The sequence below is a fragment of the Bos grunniens genome, chromosome 2 (genome assembly GCF_055505025.1).
Source record: "Bos grunniens cultivar Pamir isolate PY7600 chromosome 2, Bosgru_T2T1.0, whole genome shotgun sequence".
Classification (NCBI taxonomy): Eukaryota; Metazoa; Chordata; class Mammalia; order Artiodactyla; family Bovidae; genus Bos; species Bos grunniens.
The window spans coordinates 51,379,024-51,404,976 of NC_141166.1; the positions used below are offsets into that span (position 1 = coordinate 51,379,024).

The following is a 25,953-nucleotide window of genomic DNA, read 5'->3' on the forward strand; positions in this document are numbered from 1 at the left end:
AGGGGAAGATAAATGCTACATTTAAAATAATAGAAATAATGAAGGAAGTGTGTACTTTTCTGATGTGTCCTACACATTGAACAGAGTAAGTGATCAGGTATTTACTACTGAAAACTGTCATTTGTGTGCTAGGTCAAATGAAGCCTAAAAATGCCCTCTAAGGTTATTTCTAGAATATTTAGTTTTTAGTAAATTGTCATTTTTTAAAAAGCTCCCTTATTCAGTTAATAGTGAACTCCTGATTAATATAGATTTTATAAATGATGTAAAATTTTCAGATTATCTACATATTGGAGGTGGGTTTTTTTGAAAAGTCAGATGAATCAAAACAAGTTCAATAAGTTAAATCATTGGTTACCAGATGTTAATATCCTTCCTCTGTCCCTTATTTTGGGCTTCCCAGGTAGTGTTAGTAAAATACTTGTCTGCTAATGCAGGAGACTTAAAAGATGCGGGTTCGATCCCTGGGTTGGGAAGATCCCCTGGAAGAGGGTATGGCAACCCAATCCAGTATTCTTGCCTACAAAATCCCTTGGACAGAGGAGCCTGGCAAGTTATGGTCCATAGGGATGCAAAGAGTCAGACACGACTGAAGTGACTTAGTAAGTCCGTAACTTTAATCAAGGTCCAGATTTTTGGTCACAGATTTGGGGAGAAAACCACTTCAGGAGCACAAATTTATGATTCTGAAAGGTGTAGGTATCTTACTCAATGCAAGAGATGAGAATTTGGATTTTAAAAAATAAGGGACAATAAATTTAAAGAAAAAATAAGGGACAGTTACTTTGGGTAAACTTTTATTTTTTTTTATCTTATTTAAATAAAACAATTTAAATATATTTTAAATAATTTGTTTTATGAAATATTATCTGTATATGACATTTCAGGCATATACTTACAGAAAGGAAGTGCTTCCATATTGGATATTTTCATTTCCTTTAGTGGCTTCTGAACATAATTCTCCATCTAAAACCTTGAGTATAAAGATGATGTAGAGCAAAATTTATTTATTAATGATTTCGTGAACACTTTAGAGCTTTCTTATATCCACATTGTAATTGTAAGGTTTTGAAATTTATTTATTGATTCTGATAATTTAAAATGATGGGCTATGCTTCGTTGATTTATGTTTTTCTTTTTTCCTTTCTGATCTAGGTATTACTTTAAACTTAATCCTGATCCATGTAAACCTTTGGCATTTATCCTTATTCCAACTATGGCAATTCTTGGAAATACTTACACTACTTCAATAAAGTCAAGGTATAGTCTTTTAATCTTTCTTTTTCTCTCATCTATTCCTGGTATTCTTTTATGTCTGGAACATACCTTTTGTTCCTAATTTCCTGGACAATACTAAAGGTGATACCTTAATAGTAATTAGGTTTATATGTAAATATTATAGCTTATGTGCAGATGTATTGTTTTCTTAATTATGGGTTTTATTTGTTAGTATATAATAATTTTTTTCTTTAAAAAGTTAATCCTTAAAATATTTGATATTTAAGTTTGCTTCCAACAAAATACAGGAGTTGAAAGTAGGTAGAAATATAATAGATGAGGGTGGATCCATGAGGTTCATTGTACTGTTAATCTACTTATATATATGTTTAAGATTTTCAATAATAAAATTTTACCTTTAATTGACTGCTTATTTGCTCTGAGAGTGTTTTCAGTTGATTCTGGCAGATAGTTGCAGATATTCTAAAATCAGGCAGATCTAGGATTTAAATCTAAGGCTTTGTGTCCTTCAGTAAATTTCTTAATCCCTCAGTTTATCTGTTTTCAGAGTAAAAAGGTGACAGTCTTTCTTGATAGTAGTTTTAAATAGTTAGTGTCTTGTTTTATATGCTCCTGTTAGGAATTAAGGATTTTCTGTTGATGTTGTTGAAGCTTTTTGCTGATATTAAATAGGTTGAAAATAAATATTTCTGTAGCTATATCTTAGTAAACATTATTGATTTTTTCTTATTAAAATAAATCTCTTAAGTCAAATTGCTAAATATAAGTCCAACTAGTATTTTTTTGTGCTTAAAATTGAAAAGAATAAGCAAAACTGGTTATTTACTTAATAGAATATGTTTCTCTTTTCCAGCCAAAATGTATTCGTACTGATATTTTTTTAAAAATATGGACTGTTAAATTCTTTATGTGAAAAATTACTTTATCTAAAATCACATAGAATACTTTACAAAACTGTATAAAAGACTGACATATTCAGTTTTTGTTCACTGAGTAAGTTAACATTATAATGTATATTTCTGTCTCTTTACAGTAAATTATTGAAGACTACTTCACAGTTTCCACTTCCTCTGGCTGTTGGTGTGATTGCTTTTGGGTCATCACATTTATACAGGGTTCCATGCTTTGTCTTCATTCCTCTTTTACTCCATGCATTATGCAACTTTATGTAAGATTGGATTTAAGGAATGATAAAGATGATTTATGCCTTTAGGGACAATATTAAGTGGGAACAACACAGATCCATCAGTGTCGACAGCAAGATCCTTTGGAGAAGACAAGTCTATTTTTACAATGTTGAAGATAGGAAATTAGTTTTGGAATGCTTGAGGAAAGTAGCTGAAGCATGGTTTTGTTTTGTGGTATGACATCTGTGTACTAGTCATTTTTGAAAAATTAGTAAAAGGATATGGTGGCCACTGTCTTTGAGGACTTCTCTGCAGAACTAGTCTGCTTGATTGGCCATGCCAGAATCTTCTCCTAAACACTCAGTAAATGTAGCATTGTTTTTTGTCTCATCACCTCAAACATTCTGCTCATTTCATCAAGCTTTCTTCTGAAAAGTGGGTTACTTTGTATTTGCTACACTATATATATTGAAAAATAAGTCTTAAAAGATTAATGAAATTTAAACTGCTTTATCAGAAATAAAATAGCCACAATCTTTAGTTTTTGGCAGCCAGAGTGAACAAAATAGATCTTTTGTTTTCTTACTTCTGTGAAAATATGCTTTAAGTTCAAAAGAGACATGTTTTCTTGATAACCAAGCAAGATTAGTGAATAGAAACATAATTCAAATTTAAAACTTAATGAAAATTTCTTCTTGCTTTTCAAATAAGAATCTTATTTTGTGTTCTTAGTGATTATCAGGAGACTATTAAAGAAATGTCTTGCTAAATTTGAGGCAAATTCTCATAGATATTTACCTGTAGGCATTGGAGCAGTTCAGTCATTCAGTCTGTACCATTTTATTTAATTCATTGATCCCATCGTTGCCAAGTGTCTCTGGTTGTGATGGATCATTAAAATAACTAAATTCCAGTAGTCAGAAAAAAAAACTCTGCATTTGCACAGTTTTTGTCTCCTATAGGGAGAAAAATCAGCATGATCAAGTACAGTACTACATTTAATGTATAGAATTAAACTATTAATGGAATAACAGTTTTTCCACAGTGGATAACTGTTATTCCATTAATAGCATAAGTATACACAATATACCTGAATAAGTTGGAGTATTTAGTCACTAGGTTTAATAGTAGAATCTTAATTTGCCAAGGTAATTACTAATTGACAGATAAGAGTAATATTACATTTCATTTCAGATTTCAGCTCATTTTTAAAAAGTAGATGTAATTCAGGCTGGGGTATACCGGGTGATAGAGTCCTTTCTTCCAATGTGTATGCTGTAAATACCCAAAACCTTTCAAGTATAGTCCTTATGTTCCAGTAACTTCACAGTTGCACTTGTGAACTTGTGTCCTTGTTAGTGCCAAGGAATGTCCAAAAGTACCAGGTTCATTTTACCTGCCATTGCAACTGAATTCCATTACAGCCTCTCAGCTGTTACTGCCTATTAGAGAGTCACCCCCATTTTACTGCGTGTAGAGGGTTACCTCACTTCTTTTCTAAGTTGTCCGTCAGGTCGTTACTGTTTTATCATCATTTGAAGAGGATCTTGCTGTCATCTCTGAGAGTTATAAGTTTTTTTATTCTATTGTTCTCTTTCTCAGCTTTATGTTCAGTATTCATATTTTCACTTACTGGGATCATTAAAGGGAAGTGATAACCTTATAATAGACATGGCAGGCATACCAGGCTCTTGTTTGCTAAAAGTAGCAAAAGGGATTAAAATACAATAATGCTTGTGTGTTCAAACCTGAAAAGAAAGAGTACACTTTCCCATGACATGTCACATACATATTTAAACAAGGATACATATGCCTAGGTTTAGCTATACACACGTTCATAACAGCTTTTGCACATAGGATGTCTTTTGTTTTTTCACTCAGGTGTAGTTGTATTTCAAGTTACAGGTTAAATATGTCATTTAAATATTTCTAAATTTAAATTTAGTTCCATATACAGAACCTAAGCAAATTCATTAATTAGAATCTTCTAATTTGGCCTGTACTTTCATCACAATTGACAGCTATAATTGTGTTTATGTGATCTAAAGTCTCCTTGTTTAGTCATTTCTGCTCATCGGTAAAATGTAACAAGCTTAAATTTCTCATTTGTGGGTAGTGTGTTAGCTTTTTAAAGCAGCAGATTAGGCACACTAATCTTCATGAAAATATTTTCATGTGAGTGTAGTTACCATGTAGTTCTAAAGTCTTATTCCAACAAAATATTTCATTTTAGGACCACAGAAAGGATTCTAATTAAGCATGTATAAACAACAGTCGTTTGGGTTCTTATACATAATTCACACACACACACACACACACACACACACATTCATTTTCACAGGGTCTTCATCAAGTCCTAATGTAATTTAAACCCAGATAACTATCAGAGATGAGAAGGTAGGCTCTTTCTGAAGATTAGTAAAACTAATGTTTCTATCACTTGAGAAAATGAAAGTCCCTTGTCTTTAAATTACACATTCTTTCAAGCATACCTAAGACCTATATTATTAGCTGGCAAAACAGCACAGGTTCATCAGAAATGTTACTAAAAATGAAACTTTATTGGCAGTTAGGGATTGTCTCATTTAGAAAACTTCTGAGCTTTGTTGTCATAACATCTTTATTTAGATTTTTTTGAGTTTTTAACTTATAAAAATTACTCCTAGACCCTATTGTTGATACCTAGATCAAATATAGCCTGGACTGGACAAACACTGAATACTTTCAGTGTTTCTAAAGACTCCTCTGGAGTTACTACTGTTAAAATTTGGAGCAGATGATATGATAGAAATTATTAACACTTTTTTCTTTATCTTTTTCATGTTAGAAAGTACACAATTTCTGCTAGCTTTTTTCTTGATTCTCACCAGAATGAAAGTATTTAAAACACTAGTCCTAAAAAAAAACCATTTGTGCCTGATTAACACTGACTTTGTGTCTCTTCAGTATATATTGATCATGTATTGATTAATCTTTAATTTTTTTTATATTTCAGTCAGATAAGTTCCTATGTATATAATGGAGTACTTCTCGTTTGAACTACACTATAATATCTGCATGATTATACAGTAGGGAAAAGAAAGAAAGAACTATAATAGGCCTAGTAAATGTTTTTTGTTGATTATCCTGCCACTCTCGCAGATGCTACACATTGCCACCACACATACATACTTTCATGAGACAGATTATCTGATTTGGTCATTATCTATCTAGTTCCCATTCTTAACTCTTCAGGTTTTTCACTTACAGCATAGTGTATTCTTTTTACCTCACTGTTGATTAGCATCTCTTACAGAAGGTGGTCAAGGGAAGTAAAACAATTAAAGGTAAAACTCAGTTTTCAGTTTATTCTTGAAAGCTCTGGAGAAATAGGAAAACAGAGACGATGAGGTAAGCTAGAACTGTTGATTCCTGAATCCCAGACCATTCAGTTGGCCTGTATTTTATGTCTTGCTTTATTGTGAGGTTTAGGGCAAAACCTTACAGTGCCACATTTGCAATGTTTTAGTGACTTGTTATTAAAATTAGTTGGGAAGAATTTTTTTAATGTATAGGGACTTCTGTGACTAAGGTATTTGTTGATTATTTTTTATCATCACTTTGTGTTTTCTCTGTGTTTTAGATTTATGAAATTATAGGAAACAAGATAACCTTGTGAAGTTTTTTTTTGGGGGGGGATGGTCAATTTGAAGAGTATAGTACTCCCCAGGAATAAAAGAAGCAATAAAAGTCTTTGTGTTATGAAATTAGACCCAGACAGAAAGCTTCTTGCCATGTAAGGTAAATGTAGAAGATATTTTTACAAAATGCTAAGATGATTAGGAACTGAAATTTTATCCCAGTATTTTGGAACAGAGGACATTTCAAGTTCTGTAATGAACTTTTGCTTATACATTATTACTCATGCATTCTTTCACAGTATGTTTTAACAGCCTGAGGAAATAGAAAGCTTGTAAGGCTACTTATGTTCTTTACTTTTAATAAGAATAATAGGAAAGAAAAGTCAAATCAGTAATCCAAATCTGAATATGTGTACTCAAATGCTCAAGAATTCACATTTTTTATAAATTATATTATGATTACAGATGACTGAATTTTATATATTAGTAACTTAGTCTGAAGAATGGAACAAAATTTGGAAATAAACTGTTATTTCATTTATAGTAGAAATGTAGCAATATACCTGAATTGGTAACATCACTTTAAAAAGTTAGATGATATTCTAAGCTATTGATACATCTTGATTACATTGTCTCTAGCTGAAATTTTTTAAATCAAGTGCAGTACTTTCTAAAAGTGTTTTGCATGTTATGCTGCCAAAAATGACTATGTTTTGAAATACCAAGTAACCAGTTAATTTCTAATGGACTTTGTATGGACTTGATATATATGAGTCAGATTTATTCTGTGCTCATTCTGTACATTGTAACCTGGAACACTTCTGAAAAACTGTATCTGTTGATGTAGTTTGATTAGTTAGTGAAGATTTGTTTGCATATGTGAACCCTAATCCTAGTTTAAGAACTCTAGAAGTAGCCATTTTTGTAAAGTTCATATGCTAATTTTTTTGGTGGTATTTTGGTTTTTAGTATTTATATAGTAGAAATGTTACTACTAAAAGATTTATAGACAAAGCATAGAACTATTATTCAAAAGCCTAAATGATAGGCATGTTTTGTATTTAATGTTGTACTTGTTTTGTTTCATATTGGACTTTTTACATCCCTTCTTTTAGGGAAAAAAACCACATTTGAATTTTTTTTAGCATAAAGCTCTGCATTGAAAATAGAACTGTATTCATATGGTTAGCAAAACACACTTTGCCACCAAAGCTAAATGAAATTTTAAAATACCTCCAGATATCCGTGCCAATGAACTTTTCTTACCATATTGGGATTAAAGCAAAAATAATCTTTTCAGTATTTTTCTTCTAGGACTTATATTAAATATGCAAATCATCAAAATTTATATTCTGTATCCTGATTTTTCTTTGAAAATATATAAAGCTTACAGAATAGTGTATTCTATTTTGTCTGATTTCTGAAATAGTGTTTTCTGGTTTTATTGGATGAAAATTAGTTTACCTGATAATGATCTTTCAGTAATTGGTTGAAGAAATCATTTAGGTAATCTTGTTTCAGATTCATTCTGTAAAACTTTAAATTCTATTGCCCTGATCATTTTTAGTACAGGTATCTCTCATTTATGTAATAGAAAGTTTTTTGTGGAATTTCTTTCATTTTCTATGTTTTTCCATTCATTCCCTTTCTACAGTCACACGGGGGAAATTTATCCACTGGAACGCAACATAGTACAATGAAGTAAGCACTGTAAAATGAAAAATGTAAAGACAATCAAGATGTTAACGCTGAAGTGTTAACATTGATGTGGTAGTGTACTCATGAGAGAAAAGCTGGAATATGATAGATTCAGAAACTGTTGTGTTTATATGGTTGAAATTCTTCAATTTCTCTCCTATAGAAATTTTCACAGGGAATTTCAGTCCCTCATTTTACGGTTTTCCCCCTAATTTAATGTCAGTTAACTGTTTCTCTGCATCATGTTGATGCAGTTTGCATAAGTAGCCTTGGAAGTAAAGAAGCAACAGATAAAGCCAAATATTAAAGTGTTTGGCCTTGATTATACAATTATCTGGTGAGGGTAGATGATAATAAAAAGATGATGTATAAGATCTAAAAATTCAGTGAACATTATTTTTGGAATGAGTGTGTCCTTTGTGTTGAATAGTCCTAAATAGGAGATGCCTGTATTTAACATAACCATGTTTTCTTTATAATCAGATATGTATTTGTTGGAATATTGGTACAAATAATCTTCTCTGCCTCTACTGTAGAAGGAGAAAAATCCAGTTTTTAGTGTATATAAATTAAGAAATTGTGTATTTACATTTTAAAAAATAGAAAAATGATTTAGATATATTGTTTTGAAGTGATTGTATTACCATTTCTTAAGCTTATGGCTAACTATAAATGTAGCAACATACCCGTGAAAAACCAGACCAAAATTGAATGCATATTAACACTGTGACCTTGAACTTATAGTTGTTTGGGATAAAATAGACCGTGCCTTAAAATGCTGAAAGAATGCCATGAAGTTTTATAATTATATATTTTAGTATTGGTGGTCTTCTCAAATTGGCCGCAAATCCTTTTGTTAAGGCTGGTGAAGTAAAAAATTTTAAATAACAGTTAATCAGTATTACCCTTAGTATAAGCTGAACTATTGCTCCACAGGCTTCTCTTAATTTCCATAGTTCCCATTTCAAATTAAAATTAACTTCATAGATGTAGAAACTAAGTTTGGCTACAGTTTTTGAAAATAAATTTATTTTAGGAAAAGGTGGCATTTCTGAGATTAATACACATGAAAACGTAACCTACAAGTGTATTTTTTTGTCTTTTTAATGAATAATTATCAAAGACATGAATTCTTCTTTAAGACATGTACTTATTTTTTTCCTCAGATTATTGAGCCTTGTATATCAGTTAGTTTAGCCAATAATGATTTTTCATTAAATATAAACTCAGATTCATGTATATATTTAAACATTATTTTCCCTTTTACTCTTTTCTTCCTAGTTATTTTTAAGATACCAAGAGAAAACTGGCCCCACTTTTTAATGGATTTTCTTTTAATATAAAGACTTACATTTTTATTATGCTTATTTAGAATAATGGATATAATTTCAGTCAAAACAAATCGTTCCATTCATAGGATGTTCATGGTCTCTGCTAAAAGATGCCCATATCTCCGTGTACTCAGAATTTTTTGTATATTTTTTATTTATAATTTTGAATATAAACTCAGCATTTTTCTTTCTTCTCATTTAACCTCCACTACCTCCCATCAAAGACAAAAATATAGGTTTCTCTGAAAGTGTGTAGAAAGAAAATGTCTTTCCTTAAAGCATGGTCAAATTGAGATGGAAATAGTTTGGGCAAGGGTATGTAATACAGTAAGAAACATGGCTGTCATGTCAACCTGCATCAGTTTCTATATTATAGTTAGAAGTTTATAGAGGACAAACTATGTGTTAGATTGAGATAGACTCAGTAATCATTAATTTGCAAATCAGTAATTTTATTCAGAAAATGTAGCACATAATACTTAGCAGTGCAAAACAATTCATCCTATAATATATACTGAAAAATTATTGTCATCTTGCAGATTTTTCCTTTGAAACATGCATGACCTTCTCTAGTACTTTGTACAATGTATGGTATACTAAATATATTTATGTGTAATTTTGTGTGTACTTTTTGTATAATTATAATTAACATTATTATATTTAACTAGTTGTAATTCACAAAAAGTGCTATTTATTGTACTCCGTAGAGTGTTGTGAATGTTTTTATCTGTGTTTCAATGTTATGGTATAGGGTTTAATAGACGAATATTTGCCTTCAGTCTCCGCTCAGGTATTAATGTGTGGCATTATTTGGTGCTTTCTTTTTAATCTGTCATAATTTGATGTTCTGAATGTTCAACAATAAATTTGGAGAACAAAAACACATGGTGCAGAATTGCTTACCAGTTCACATACTCCACAACACCATCTCAGGAAGAACCCTTAAAAATGATTTTTTTATTGCATGTCTAACATTTCAGAAGTTTAAATGCCTAAGCATGTAACATGATAAACATGATACATGACAGTAAATATAGGATATACGAAAATTTCTAGTATTTCCCAATTTGGTATTTTGTAGCTTCCCATATAGGCTTCCTTGGTGGCTTAGTGGTAAAGAATCTACCTGCCAGTGCAGGAGATATGGGTTTGATCCCTTGGTTGGGAAGATCCCCTAGAGAAGGAAATGGCAACCCACTCCAGTATCCTTGACTAGGAAATCCCATGGACAGAAGAGCCTGGCAATGGGATCACAGAAGCGTTGGACATGACTTAGTGACTAAATAAGAAACTTTATTATAGAATGGATGGCAGGAGTCAGATGGGGTAGGACATCTTTTGAGGGATACATGTCTTCTTACATAGTGATTAGAATGGTGTTTTCTAAATTATTTTAACCAGCATCTCTAAATATATGAACATTTACAAATTATCTGTTTGTGTTAACATTGTGTATATTATTAAATATACCCCCAAAGGGTAATTTTTAAAGATGAGAAATACACATCTAGAAGCTTTAATATTTTCCTTGAATACGTTGAGAATTATCTTGAAATACCCAATGTGGAAGCCACTGGAGTGTACAACATGAAAGCCTCAAAGGCCTTTCCCATCAGTTTTTTTTTTAATTCTCACTTCATCTTCACTTTCTTTCCATAAGAGATATATTTTATATCGTTTTTATTGCTTCATAGCAAATTACAAAATTTAAAGCTTAAAACAACACCTATTTATTTACTCACAGTTCTCTAGGTCAGAAGTCTGGGCACAAGACCAGCTGGGTTCTCTGCTCAGAATCACATTTCTAAAATCAAGGTATCAGTGAGGTCTGTGGTCCCATCTGAGACTCATTCAGATTGTTACAGGTGGAGGTTCCTGTTTTCTTGCTGGCTGTCAACTTCCTCCCTTAGAAGGCATGGAGTAGCCTTCACAGTCAACAAGAGTCCAAAATGCAGTACTTGGGTGCAATCTCAAAAACAACAGAATGATCTCAGTTCATTTCCAAGGCAAACTATTCAACATCATAATAATCCAAGTCTGTGCCCCAACCACTAATGCCAAAGAAGCTGAAATTGAGCAATTCTATGAAGATCTCCAAGACCTCCTAGAACTAACACCCCAAAAAAGATGTCCTTTTTATCATTGGGGACTGGAATGCAAAAGTAGGAAGTCAAGAGATACCTGGAGTAACCAGCAAATTTGGCCATGGAGTACAAAATGAAACAGAGCAAAGGCTAACAGTTTTCCCAGGAGAACACACTGGTCATAGCAAACACTCTCTTCCAGCAACACAAGAGACGAATCAACACATGGACATCACCAGATAGTCAATACCAAAATCAGATTGGTTATATTTGCAGCCAAAGATGAAGCTCTACAGTCAGCTCAATCAACTTCTGAGTTCCCTGCCGTGGAGCCTTTGACACAATGGCAGTTTATTCCTGCAAGACCAGCAGAAGAATTCCTCTCATGTTTTGAATCTTTTCAACTTCCTTTGTCTCTGACTTTCAGACCCAGATTTAGAGGTCTCTTGTTAGCAGCTCAGATCCACTGAGATGATTTCTCTTTTGATTAACTCAAAGCCAACCCTAATTATACCTGGAAAATCCTTTGTGCCATGTAAGGTAACATCATATTCCCAAATACAAATTGCATACACACTCAAGAGGCATGGTGTGTACACTAGAGAGTGAGAATCCATTTCAGAAGTATACCTACCATACAACAACAAAAAATACTTAAGTGATATTTATGCCATAGTTTTAATTGAAAGCTAATAAAATATTTCAGTGAAAGAAAAGCCCCTCCATTCTTGGATTGAATTTTAAACAACCCTTAGAAAAGATGAAAACAGTCTCCCATTTCTGGGTTAGTGTATGTGTGTGAGAGAGAGATTATAATTAGTTTAGAGATGGTTTTGTTCTTTTCTGTTTTTTTTGAACAGTTAGAATTCGGATATGGCCTGAAATTAAGGATCAGTAGACTAGTTTGCCTTGTCAAGTGAATGAAAACATTTTACTATACGTTCAATAGATATGATTTCATATTGTGTATAGGTCAGGATCGGAGAAGGCAATGGCACCCCACTCCAGTACTCTTGCCTGGAAAATCCCATAGACAGAGGAGCCTGGTAGACTGGAGTCCATGGGGTCGAGAAGAGTCGGACACAACTGAGCGACTTCACTTTCACTTTTTCACTTTCCTGCACTGGAGAAGGAAATGGCAACCCACTCCAGTGTTCTTGCCTGGAGATTCCCAGGGACAGCGGAGCCTGGTGGGCTGCTGTCTATGGGGTTGCACAGAGTCAGACATGACTGAAGTGACTTAGCAGCATAGGTCAGGATTAATAACTCAAAATTGCATAAAATTGAGCTTTTAAAAATACTTATAGTGATTTCCTTTTCTCTTGAATATGTTTAGAGAATTAAGTTTCATGAGACTTCCTAAATGTACTTAAGTTATAGTATTTGTGTATAGTATTTTAAGTATAAAATCTTAAGGTTTTGCAGTTAAGTGCTTATTTGAATATCCATGTATATAATTCAACCTGCTGGTGCTGCTGCTGCTGCTAAGTTGCTTCAGTCGTGTCCAACTCTGTGCGACCCCAGAGACGGCAGCCCACCAGGTTCCCCGGCCCTGGGATTCTCCAGGCAAGAACACTGGAGTGGGTTGCCATTTCCTCCTCCAATGCATGAAGGTGAAAAGTGGAAGGGAAGTCGCTCAGTCATGTTCGACTCCTAGCGACCCCATGGACTGCAGCCCACCAGGCTCCTCCACCCATGGGATTTTCCAGGCAAGAGTACTGGAGTGGGGTGCCATTGCCTTCTATTCAGTATCAAATCGTTCTATGAGGTATATTCACATGCTAAAAAAGATTCAATCATTATGCTTTTTACCTTTAATATTTGTGCCATCAGTGCTTCCCTGGTGGCACAGTGGGAAAGTGGTAAAGAATCTGCCTGCCAATGCAGGAGACGTGTTCAATCCCTGGATCAGGAAGATCCACTGGAGAAGGAAATGGCAACCCACTCCAGTATTCTTGCCTAGGAAATCCCATGGGTAAAGGAGCCTGGCAGGCTACATTCCATGGGGTCACAAAAGAGTCAGTCACAACTTAGCAACTAAACAACATTTATGCCATTCTGATTACGGAAAAAAAGTAGCAAGCTAAGAGAAAAACAGCTAGAATGATTTAGAGGTTTAAGTGCAAGATTTGACTGAAACAATAAAGGCCTTTTTACTCTGGAGTTGCTCATATTTAGTTTGAAGCCATTTGAGGAGGAAACTTCATGATTCATACTCTTTGTTCCCTGGCTTAACAGGAAATGACAGCATTTTACCTGGTAGACATTACAGAGATGGTTGCTCTTAAGAAAGTGACACAGGATTGGGATGGAGGAGAGAGGAAGAAAATCTTTCCATAAAAGGTTTGACCTACTGGACAAAAAAGTAGTATAAGAAAGGAACTTGGTTTTACTTTTTGTAGAAAACCGAAGCATGCAATATAATTTTAAATTAGGAATTTAAATGCATTTATGCATAAATTTAGTTTAAATTTAAACTAGGAATTTTAAAATGCATTCTAAACTAGGAATATGTAATATTCACTGCATTAAAAAATCTTTGTTCTAGCTGATTTCTAAGTAGAATAAAAAAAGTTTAGTTGCAATTATAAATTACAGATCCACAGAGTACTGTAAAATGAAATATGGTTGTCTTGGACAATGATAACCAAACTTTTTTGGCTGTATACCCTTTTAAAAAGTTTGAACTCTGCCCCCATAAACATAATACTACTATCAGATCAGATCAGTCACTCAGTCGTGTCCGACTCTGCGACCCCATGAATCACAGCACGCCAGGCCTCCCTGTCCATCACCAACTCCCGGAGTTCACTCATACTCACATCCATCGAGTCAGTGATGCCATCCAGCCATCTCATCCTCTGTCATCCCCTTCTCCTCCTGCCCCCAATCCCTCCCAGCATCAGAGTCTTTTCCAATGAGTCAACTCTTCGCATGAGGTGGCCAAAGTACTGCAGTTTCAGCTTTAGCATCATTCCTTCCAAAGAAATCCCAGGGCTGATCTCCTTCAGAATGGACTGGTTGGATCTCCTTGCAGTCCAAGGGACTCTCAAGAGTCTTCTCCAACACCACAGTTCAAAAGCATCAATTATTTGGTGCTCAGCCTTCTTCACAGTCCAACTCTCACATCCATACATGACCACTGGAAAAACCATAGCCTTGACTATGGTTTTTTGGCAACCTTTGTTGGCAATGTCTCTGCTTTTGAATATGCTATCTAGGTTGGTCATAACTTTCCTTCCAAGGAGTAAGAGTCTTTTAATTTCATGGCTGCAGTCACCATCTGCAGTGATTTTGGAGCCCAGAAAAATAAAGTCTGACACTGTTTCCACTGTTTCCCCATCTATTTCCCATGAAGTGGTGGGACCAGATGCCATGATCTTAGTTTTCTGAATGTTGAGCTTTAAGCCAACTTTTTCACTCTCCACTTTCACTTTCATCAAGAGGCTTTTTAGTTCCTCTTCATTTTCTGCCATAAGGGTGGTGTCATCTGCATATCTGAGGTTATTGATATTTCTCCTGGCAATCTTGATTCCAGCTTGTGTTTCTTCCAGTCCAGTGTTTCTCATGATGTACTCTGCATATGAGCTAAATAAGCAGGGTGACAATATACAGCCTTGACGAACTCCTTTTCCTATTTGGAACCAGTCTGTTGTTCAATGCCCAGTTCTAACTGTTGCTTCCTGACCTGCATACAGATTTCTCAAGAGGCAGATCAGGTGGTCTGGTATTCCCATCTCTTTCAGAATTTACTATAATGCATAAAGTTTAATGATATATAATTGTGATGTATAATTTTATTGTATAATATATATGTAATTTTAATATAGAAATAACATCAGATATGGTAAAATTTGGAACCAGTCTGTTGTTTAATGTCCAGTTCTAACTGTTGCTTCCTGACCTGCATATAGGTTTCTCAAGAGGTAGGTCAGGTGGTCTGGTATGCCCATCTCTTTCAGATTTTTCCACAGTTTATTGTGATCCACACAGTCAAAGGCTTTGGCATAGCCAATAAAGCAGAAATAGATGGTTTTCTGGAACTCTCTTGCTTTTTCAATGACCCAGTGGATGTTGGCAATTTGATCTCTGGTTCCTCTGCCTTTTCTAAAACCAGCTTGAACATCTGGAAGTTCATGGTTCACGTATTGCTGAAGCCTGGCTTGGAGAATTTTGAGCATTACTTTACTAGCGTGTGAGATGAGTGCAATTGTGTGGTAGTTTGAGCGTTCTTTGGCATTGCCTTTCTTTGGGATTGGAACGAAAACTGACCTTTGCCAGTTCTGAGGCCACTGCTGAGTTTTCCAAATGTGCCGGCATATTGATTGCAGCACTTTCACAGCCTCACCTTTCAGGATTTGAAATAGCTCAACTGGAATTCCATCACCTCCACTAGCTTTGTTCATAGTGATGCTTTCTAAGGCCCACTTGACTTCACATTCCAGGATGTCTGGCTCTAGGTTAGTGATCACACCATCATGATTATCTTGGTCGTGAAGATCTTTTTTGTACAGTCTGTGTATTCTTGCCATCTCTTCTTAATATCTTCTGCTTCTGTTAGGTCCATCCCATTTCTGTCTTTTATCGAGCCCATCTTTGCATGAAATGTTCCCTTGGTATCTCTAATTTTCTTGAAAAGATCTATAGTCTTTCCCATTCTGTTGTTTTCCTCTATTTCTTTGCATTGATCACTGAGGAAGGCTTTCTTATCTTTTATTGCTACTCTTTGGAACTCTGCATTCAGATGCTTATATCTTTCCTTTTCTCCTTTGCTTTTCTTTTCACAGCTATTTGGAAGGCCTCCTCAGACAGCCATTTTGCTTTTTTCATTTCTTTTCCATGGGGATGGTCTTGATCCCTGTCTCCTGTACAATGTCACGACCCTCTGTCTGTAGTTCATCAGGCACTCTATCCATCAGATCTAGTCCCTTAACTATTTCTCACTTCTACTGTATAATCATAAGAGATTTGATTTAGGTCATACCTGAATGGTCTAGTGGTTTGCCCTACTTTCTTCAATTTAAGTCTAATTTGGCAATAAGGAGTTCATGATCTGAGCCACAGTCAGCTCCCGGTCTTATTTTTGCTGACTGTACAGAGCTTCTCCATCTTTGGCTACAAAGAATATAATCAATGCAGGTCAGGAAGCAACAGTTAGAACTGGACATTGAACAACAGACTGGTTCCAAATAGGAAAAGGAGTACGTCAAGGCTGTATATTGTCACCCTGCTTATTTAGCTCATATGCAGAGTACATCATGAGAAACGCTGGACTGGAAGAAGCATAAGCTGGAGTCAAGATTGCCGGGAGAAATATCAATAACCTCAGATATGCAGATGACACCACCCTTATGGCAGAAAATGAAGAGGAACTAAAAAGCCTCTTGATGAAAGTGAAAGTGGAGAGTGAAAAAGTTGGCTTAAAGCTCAACATTCAGAAAACAAAAATCATGGCATCTGGTCCCATCACTTCATGGTAAATACATGGGGAAACAGTGGAAACAGTGTCAGACTTTATTTTTCTGGGCTCCAAAATCACTGCAGATGATGACTGCAGCCATGAAATTAAAGATGCTTACTCCTTGGAAGGAAAGTTATGACCAACCTAGATAGCATATTCAAAAACAGAGACATTACTTTGCCAACAAAGGTCCGTCTCGTCAAGGCTTTTGACTAGTCAAAAGTCATGGTTTTTCCAGTGGTCATGTATGGATGTGAGAGTTGGGCTATGAATAAAGCTGAGCGCTGAAGAATTGATTTTTTTTAAATATAAATTTATTTATTTTAATTGAAGGTTAATTACTTTACAATATTTTATTGGTTTTGTCATACATCAACATGAATTGATGCTTTTGAACTGTGGTGTTGGAGAAGACTCTTGAGAGTCCCTTGGACGCAAGGAGATCCAACCAGTCCATTCTGAAGGAGATCATCCCTGGGATTTCTTTGGAAGGAATGATGCTGAAGCTGAAACTCCAGTACTTTGGCCACCTCATGCGAAGAGTTGACTCATTGGATAAGTCTCTGATGCTGGGAGGGATTGGGGGCAGGAGGAGAAGGGGATGACAGAGGATGAGATGGCTGGATGGTATCACCAGCTCGATGCACATGAGTTTGGGTGAACTCCCAGAGTTGGTGATGGACAGGGAGGCCTGGCATGCTGCGATTCATGGGTCGCAAAGAGTCGGACATGACTGAATGTCTGAACTGAACTGAACTGATGGGACCGGATGCCATGATCTTAGTTTTCTGAATGTTGAGCGTTAAGCCAACTTTTTCACTCTCCTCTTTCACTTTCATCAAGAGGCTCTTTAGTTCTTCACTTTCTGCCATAAGGGTGGTGTCATCTGCATATCTGAGGTTATTGATATTTCTCCCGGCAATCTTAATTCCAGCTTGTGCTTCATCCAGCCCAGTGTTTTTCATGATGTACTCTGCATATAAGTTAAATAAGCAGCGTGACTATATACAGCCTTGATGTACTCCTATTCCTATTTGGAACCAGTCAGTTGTTCTATGTCCAGTAGTTACTGTTGCTTGCTGACCTGTTTACAGGTTTCTCAAGAGACAGGTCACGTGGTCTGGTATTTCTATAAAAACATGAAAATGAATTATGTTTTCCTCCCACACCCCAGTATGTTGCCTTGTACACCACTTAGAATGTCCATAACCCCTTTTTGGAGAAACTTAGTTTAGAATATATTTTGTAAGTTTTTGAAGTTGTCTTTGATAGGTTTTAATTTATGTTATCCTGAAAGCAAAAAAATTAGGTTTCTAGATCAGAAACTAACTATCATTTAAAGCAGTAACCACTGCGGTTCCCCCTGTCCCGTTCTTCCTCCTTGAGAGTAATGTGAGAAGAGCCAGGTGTATGTTCACCCTGAATGTTCAGATGGGGTTTACAGGAGAGGAACCCTGAAGTTATAAATCTGGAAGTTTATATAAACTACGTGCTGCACTCTTCCCCTCCTGAGAGAGGAAGTAAAGCCTTTGTTTGCAAATATTGTACAGTCTTTTACAATATAAGCCAATGGTTCCAGGTTTCAAATCCCTATAAAATATAAGCTTGTGTGACTCTACTAAACAGGAGATAAGGGGAAGAAGAGCATTGGAGAGTTAAATGTTTCTGGGAAAAGGAGACATCATTATAGCATGTCAATTTCCTTTGCTCAGGAAACCAAACCACACAGAAACATGGAAATATACATGAGGCATTGTTTCCCTGATAGACTTCTTGGAGTACAGAAATGAATAATGCCTTACTCTATGCTGACATTACTGTTAGAAACATTTTAATGACCAAATGAATAGAGTCAGGCACCTTAAACGTCATGACTTAAAATCCTTCAGCTGTGATCTGTTGGGTAGGGTAGGCAAGAATGAAACTGGTAGAACCAGCATTAGGGAGTTCTTTTCTAATATTGAAGTTTGTCAAATATGTGTGTGTAAAAAAAAAAAGATGGGATTATAATATGAAGGATAGAAGGGGAGTAGGTGAGACAAGGAGAAGGAGATTGTACATAAAGCTGCTGCAAAATTTGAAATACTAGTAATGATGATTTAAACTAGGTTGGAAGCCAGACAAGAGTGAACCAATTTAAAGGTGACCCTAAAGTGTGGACTCTAGGTTTTATCAACTAATGGGATGTGGTAGACAGTCCTCTTTCTATGTTAGATTTAACTGGGACCTTGCCTGATTCCTTGATGCGTAATATATCATGAACACAGTTAAAATGTCTTAGGTTGCTGCTAGCCAATAGCCCATCTAATTTTCATTATCCCTAAGATCCTAGTTACCTTAACTACAGGTGGAGGGAGTGGAGAATGGATTTTCTAAGTCTGCATTTTGTTCTTTCTTCATCTTATTGCAATACCTTATGTGAAAGTTACTCAGTTGTCTCCGACTCTTTGCAACTCCATGGACTATACAGTCCATGAAATTCTTCAGGCCAGAATACTAGAGTGGGTAGCCACTTACTTCTCCAGGAGATTTTCCCAACCCAGGGATCGAACCCAGGTCTCCAACTTTGCAGGCAGATTCTTTACCAGCTAAGCCACAAGGGTGATTCACCCTAGTTTTAAATTAACCTTTTTTTTCTTTACTGTTCCAGTGAGACTAAAATGCAATAAGATCTTTAGGTGCCACAATGTGACTGACAGGAATCTTCAATCAGAAATATATGCTGTAATTCAACTTTGAAGGAAAGGAAACAAAACATAGAAAACCTAAACAGTATAAGCAGTTTCTATTAATAAAAACATTCCAGACCATATTATGGGGTTTGTACAGACTGCCTTGTCATCTATAATTTCTTCTAGCAGACATTCACCTCTTGTACCAGAGTCTATGCCAGACACATTAATGTTCACTTCTCATTTCATTCTCCATAAAAACCTTTAGAGGGAAGTTTATTATCCCCACATTACAGGAAAGAGTCTCAGAGAAATTAAGCAATATTAATTCTATCAATATTCTATTTTCCTATAATAGAATTCAAACCAAACTGTCTAATAGAGTTCTTCCACAGAAAACCTTCAATGTATAATAATCAATACTGATTCTCTTCCTACTCTCTGAAAATCCTTTCTGACCATACTAGCTATTCTTTTTGCTTTGGAGAAAATGTTTCCAATGATACACCCACAGCCTTCCTTATTACTTTCTATACCTCCCTTAGAGACCTCATCTATGACTTCAATGTTATATTCTTGGTGGATGATTCATCGAGTCTGACAGTCTTTCTCCCTCAGTTCCATATCTAAGTGTCTCTGAATCAGTGGCAATATATTTAGCCTCCCTGAGACTGTATCCTCATCCATAAATAATGGCAATAATATTATCTTAAATATTACTATTAAGTGAGATAATGGACCAAATGCAGCTGACACCTTTATGTTCAAGAAATGATAGCTGCTTTCTTTCTAGTTCTCCAATCTCTAGTTTTCTCCAGATTAAGCAAATTCAGTTGCAACTCACTTGAAATTTACAATTTCTTTCCCTCCCTAATTAGCAGCTCTCTTTAGTTTCAAATTTCTATGAAATCCTCCAACTATAAAAGTTGAACCTCCGTTCATTTTGATCATGTCTCCTTTGCCTACCACCCAGATCCTCTTTTGCATACCGTGAGTCCTAAAGAGTCCAGTATTTTAGGGCCACCCTTACATTGGTTCACTCTTTCTGCCTCCCACTCTGGTTCAGTCCATCAGTAATAGTATTCCTCATTTTGCAGCAGTTTCACAAATGATCTCCCTCCCTGTCTCACCCACTTCCCATTTATCTTGCATATTCCCATTATCATTTTTAAAACAGCAATTTAGCAGTATTATTCTCTTTTTCAAAACCTTTTAATCTTCCCTCATGTTCTATGGGCTTCCCTGGTAGCTCAGCTGGTAAAGAATCCACCTGCAATGCAGGAGACCCTGGTTCAATTTTTGGGTCAGGAAGATACCCTGGAGAAGGGATAGGCTACCCACGCCAGTATTCTTGGGTTCCTTTGGTGGCTCAAATGGTAAAGAATCTGCCTGCAATGTGGGAGACCTGGATTTGATCCCTGGGTTTGGAAGATCCACAGGAGACATGGGTTCAATCCCTGGATTGAAGATCCCTTGGAGGAGGGCATGGCAACCCACTCCAGTATGGTTGCCTGGAGGCTCCTCATGGACAGAGGAGCCTGGTGGGCTGCAGTCTGTTGCGTCGCAAAGAGTCGGACACAACTGAGTGACTAAGTACAGGTTCTATAGGAAACAGTCCAAGCTCCTTGACAGTTTGATCCATTGCCAGTCTTCTTTCTTGGTATTTATCAAAGACACCCATCTCCCCACAGAGGCTGTTTCATTTAGGATTCGTTTGTGAGAAACAGAAAGCCTGAGAAATAGTTGCTTAAACAATCAAATTTTCAGGTTAGAAAGTCCAGGATAAGGCTCCGTTAAGTCATCAAGAACGAGAGTTCCCTCTATCTCATTTGTTGTCCATCCTTCATGTGTGGCTTTCATAACAAGACCATGGCTACATGGTACTTCCATTCCAGGAAGAAGGAGGGGAAAGGAGCAAAAGGAATTCTACCTTTTATTTGGAAAGATGCCCTCTTTCCTTTCCCTTTCCCACTCTCAGAGACTTCCATTTACAGTACACAGGCCAGAATAATATCACATCTGCAAGGAAGATGGCAGAGCAAGATTTTAAGCTGGGTATGTGGGCTTCCCTGGTGGCTCAGATGGCAAAGAATCTTCCTGCAATGCCAGAGACCTGGGTTCAATTCCTGAGTTGGGAAGACCACTTGGAGAAGAGAAAGGCAACCCACTCCAGTATTCTTGCATGGAGAATTCCCTGTACAGGGGAATTCCTGGCAGGCTACAGTCCATGGAGTCGCAAAGAGTTGGACACAACTGAATGACTAACACTTTCACTTTATGTGCAATCCCAAACAGTGTCTAAGAAGAACAGTGTATTTCTTGGGCTGCCATAATAGAATTCCACAGACTCCATGGCTTAAACAACAGTTCTGGAGGCTGGGAAGTCCAAGATCAGTGTGCCTGATTGGGAGTTAAGACTTCAACCTATGAAATGTGGGGAGAAGGGGAACACTATCAGCCCCTAACAAAAGGATGTAAGGAAGCAGTGAGTCAAGTCTTCCACAGAAGCAAGCCTGCATCCCCTTTGACTTGTGTTCTCCCTTTTGCTACTTCTCCGCCATTGCTCAAAAACAACTTTCTCCCGCATCTTGGCTATCAAAATTTTCTCCATAAAAATCTACCTATGGCCAGTCAGGACTGATCTTCTTATCCCTAATTCTAGCTCTTGAACTAAAACTATGAAACTGTGAAACTATGAAACTGTCATAGTTTCATACCCTATGGGAGCCATCATGTTAGGTTACATCATGTGCAGTTCTTAATAACGTTTATTTAGCATCTCCATGTTTGGGAGCCTTTATATGCATCATTTCTAAATCTCGCAACACTAAAAAGTAGGATTACTTCACAGATAAGGAAATTGAGGTGCAGAGAGATGAAATAATATTTGCTGAGGGGAATGGCAGAGTCCAATGTTGAACATAGTTAAATTTAGTTCTGAAACTCTACCACACCATGCTGTTTCTCCAAATAGTGTCTGTTCCTGTCCCTCTCCATATATCTCTTTGTAGTCCCACACTTAGCAATGCATATTTTACACAGTGGAAATCTGTTTTCAAGATTTTGAATCATCTTTAACTATCACTCTGAATTCTTTTTCAGGTAGACTACCTATGTCCTCTTGTTTGGTTTGGAGGGTTTTTATCATGTTCCTTCACCTGGATATTTCTCTGCCTTTTTTTTTTTTTTTCTTTTTAGTTTGCAGTGTTTGGGGTCTCCTTTCTGCAGGCTGGAGGGTCATAGTTCCTCTTAATTGTGGAGGCTGCTCCTGTGGGTGGGGTTGGACCAGTGGTTTGTGAAAGTTTCCTGGTTCTGGGAACTTGTCTGTGTCCTGGTGGATCGAGCTGGATCTCTTCACTCTGGAGTGCAGTGCAGTGTCCAGTAGTGAGTTTTGGGGTGTCTAGTGGTTTGGCATGACTTTGGGAAGCCTGTCTGTTAATGTTCTTGTGTTCATGTTTTGCTGGAGGATTAGCATGGGGTGACTTGCACGGAGCTCGTTGGCTCTTGGATGGAGCTTGGTCTCCCAGTAAGTATGGAGACTTTTGGGTGGGCTCTCATCTATTAATATTCCCTGGGGTCAGGAGTTCTGTGATGGTTCAAAGTTCTGGAGTTGAGCCTCCTGCCTCTGGGTTTTGGTCCCCCTTTTACAGTAGCTTCAAGACTTTTCTGTCCACACAGCACAGAAGACAAAAGCCCTAGGTTAATGGTAAAACAACTCTCTACAGCCAGGAACACCTAAAGAGATTCACAGAGTTTTACAAAGAGAAGAGAAGAGAGAGGAGGGAGGGAGAAGTGATCAGGAGGAGAAAAGGGAGAGTCAAAAGGGAAAACAGCAATCAAGCCATTTATCAAATCCTTAAGAGAAAATGGATACTAAAAATTAGACACTTAACAGTATAAAATTGATTACAAATATCAAAAAGCAAAAATTAAAAACCTAGCTTAGAGATTAGACTCTTAAAAGTACAATATAACAAAAACATCGAACACACAAAAAAAATTTTAATGGGGAATTTATTTTAAAAATTAAGTTTTCTTTTTAGAAAGGTAATCAGTTCAGTTCAGTTCAGTCGCTCAGTTGTGTCTGACTCTTTGCGACCTCATGAATCACAGCATCCCAGGCCTCCTTGTCCATCACCAACTGCCGGAGTTCACTCAAACTCATGTCCATCAAATCGGTGATGCCATCTCATCCTCTGTTGTCCCCTTCTCCTCCTGCCCCCAATCCCTCCCAGCATCAGGGTCTTTTAAAATGAGTCAACTCTTCGCATGAGGTGGCCAAAGCATTGGAGTTTCAGCTTCAACATCAGTCTCTCCAATGAACACCCAGGACTGATCTCCTTTAGGATGGACTGGTTGGATCTCCTTGCAGTCCAAGGGACTCTCAAGAGTCTTCTCCAACACCACAGTTCAAAAGCATCAATTCTTCTGCACTCAGCGTTCTTTATAGTCCAACTCTCACATCCATATATGACTACTAGAAAAACCATAGCCTTGACTAGATGGACCTTTGTTGGCAAAGTAATGTCTGCTTTTTAATATGCTATCTAGGTTGGCCATAACTTTCCTTCCAAGGAGTAAGTGTCTTTTAACTTAATGGTTGCAATCACCATGTGCAGTGATTTTTGAGCCCCCAAAATAAAGTCTGACACTGTTTCCACTGTTTCCCCATCTATTTACCATGAAGTGATGGGACCAGATGCCATGATCTTAGTTTTCTGAATGTTGAGCTTTAAGCCACGTTTTTCACTCTCGTCTTTCACTTTCATCAAGAGGCTTTTTAGTTCCTCTTCACTTTCTGCCATAAGGGTGGTGTCATCTGCATGTCTGAGGTTATTGATATTTCTCCCAGCAGTCTTGATTCCAGCTTGTGCTTCCTCCAGCCCAGCGTTTCTCATAATGTACTCTGCATATAAGTTAAATAAGCAGGGTGACAATATACAGCCTTGATGTACTCCTTTTCCTATTTCAAACCAGGCTGTTGTTCTATGCCCAGTTCTGACTGTTGCTCCCTGACCTGTATACAGGCTTCTCAAGAGGCAGGTCAGGTGGTCTGGTATTCCCATCTCTTTCAGAATTTTCCACAGTTGATTGTGATCCACACAGTCAAAGGCTTTGGCATAGCCAATAAAGCAGAAATAGATGTTTTTCTGGAACTCTCTTGCTTTTTCGATGATCCAGTGGATGTTGGCAATTTGATCTCTGGTTCCTCTGCCTTTTCTAAAACCAGCTTGAACATCTGGAAGTTCATGGTTCACGTATTGCTGAAGCCTGGCTTGGAGAATTTTGAGCATTACTTTACTAGCGTGTGAGGTGAGTGCAACTGTGTGGTAGTTTGAGCATTCTTTGGCGTTGCCTTTCTTTGGGATTGGAATGAAAACTGACCTTTTCCAGTCCTGTGGCCACTGCTGAGTTTTCCAAATGTACTGGCATATTGAGTGCAACACTTTAACAGCCTCATCTTTCAGGATTTGAAATAGCTCAACTGGAATTCCATCACCTCCACTAGCTTTGCTCGTAGTGATGCTTCCTATGGCCTACTTGACTTCACATTCCAGGATGTCTGGCTCTAGGTGAGTGATCACACCATCATGATTATCTTGGTCGTGAAGATCTTTTTTGTACAGTTCTTCTGTGTATTCTTGCCACCTCTTCTTAATATCTTCTGCTTCTGTTAGGTCCATACCATTTCTGTCCTTTATCAAGCCCATCTTTGCATGAAATGTTCCCTTGGGATCTCTAATTTTCTTGAAGAGATCTCTAGTCTTTCCCATTCTTAATAGTATGCTATAAAAAATAAAAGTTAAAGGAGTAATAAAGAACCATATTAGGACAGTATAAAGGAAAAAGGAAAAAGGATGGGGAAGAAAGGGAAAAAAAGAATAAGAATACAATATTAAATTAAAAAATAATAAGCCCTAAGATAAAGAGAGACAAAATATTCATTGACTGGAAGTTTCACTGTTTTTAGAATGTCATTTTTCTCCAAAACAATATGTATATTAAATGCAATCTCAGTAAAAATTCCAGCAGTATATTTTAATTCTACAAGCTGATTCTAAAATTATAGAAAAGCAAACAATTTCAAATAGTCACAATAATTTTGGAAAAGAGTCACAGCAACACTTGATTTCAAGATTTACTATAAAGCTACAGTAATCAAGGTGGTGTGATACTGGCAAAAGGATAGATAAGTCCATCAACAGAAGAGAACAAAAAGTTCCAAAAATAGAGCCACATGTTTATGGTCAATTGATTATTGACAGAGGTTCCAAAACATCCCAATGGAGAAGGAAAATCTCAACGTTTAGTTTTGGGATATCTGGATACTCATACTGGAAAAAAAAAACAAGCTTGGAACCCTTCCTCAGATTATATACAAAACTAACTTGAGGTGACTCATAAATCTAAATGTAAAAGCTCAACTATAAAGCTTCCAGTGGAGCTATTTCAAATCCTGAAAGATGATGCTGTGAAAGTGCTGCACTCAATATGCCAGCACATTTGGAAAACTCAGCAGTGGCCACAGGACTGGAAAAGGTCAGTTTTCATTCCAATCCCAAAGAAAGGCAATGCCAAAGAATGCTCAAACTACCACACAATTGCACTCACCTCACACGCTAGTAAAGTAATACTCAAAATTCTCCAAGCAATAAGTGAACTGTGTACTTCCAGATGTTCAAGCTGGTTTTAGAAAAGGCAGAGGAACCAGAGATCAAAT

General features: G+C 36.6%; 1 protein-coding gene across 8 annotated transcripts in view; it reads left to right on the top strand.

The window, feature by feature from the left end:
• Nucleotides 1–9,896, top strand: part of PGAP1 (post-GPI attachment to proteins inositol deacylase 1) — a 79,762-nt gene extending 69,866 nt beyond the window's left edge. For 6 of the 8 annotated variants that reach the window (XM_086347926.1, XM_086347948.1, XM_086347974.1 and 3 more), the window contains 2 exons: nt 1,156–1,260; nt 2,273–7,388. In XM_086347926.1, coding sequence (XP_086204052.1) covers nt 1,156–1,260; nt 2,273–2,411 — 244 coding nt within the window. In that variant the 3' untranslated portion in view covers nt 2,412–7,388. Of the gene's footprint in view, nt 1–1,155; nt 1,261–2,272 lie in introns of all 8 variants that reach the window. The other 2 variants (XR_015144549.1, XM_086347937.1) reach the window with 2 other exon arrangements.
• The last annotated feature ends 16,057 nt before the right edge of the window (nt 9,897–25,953 follow it).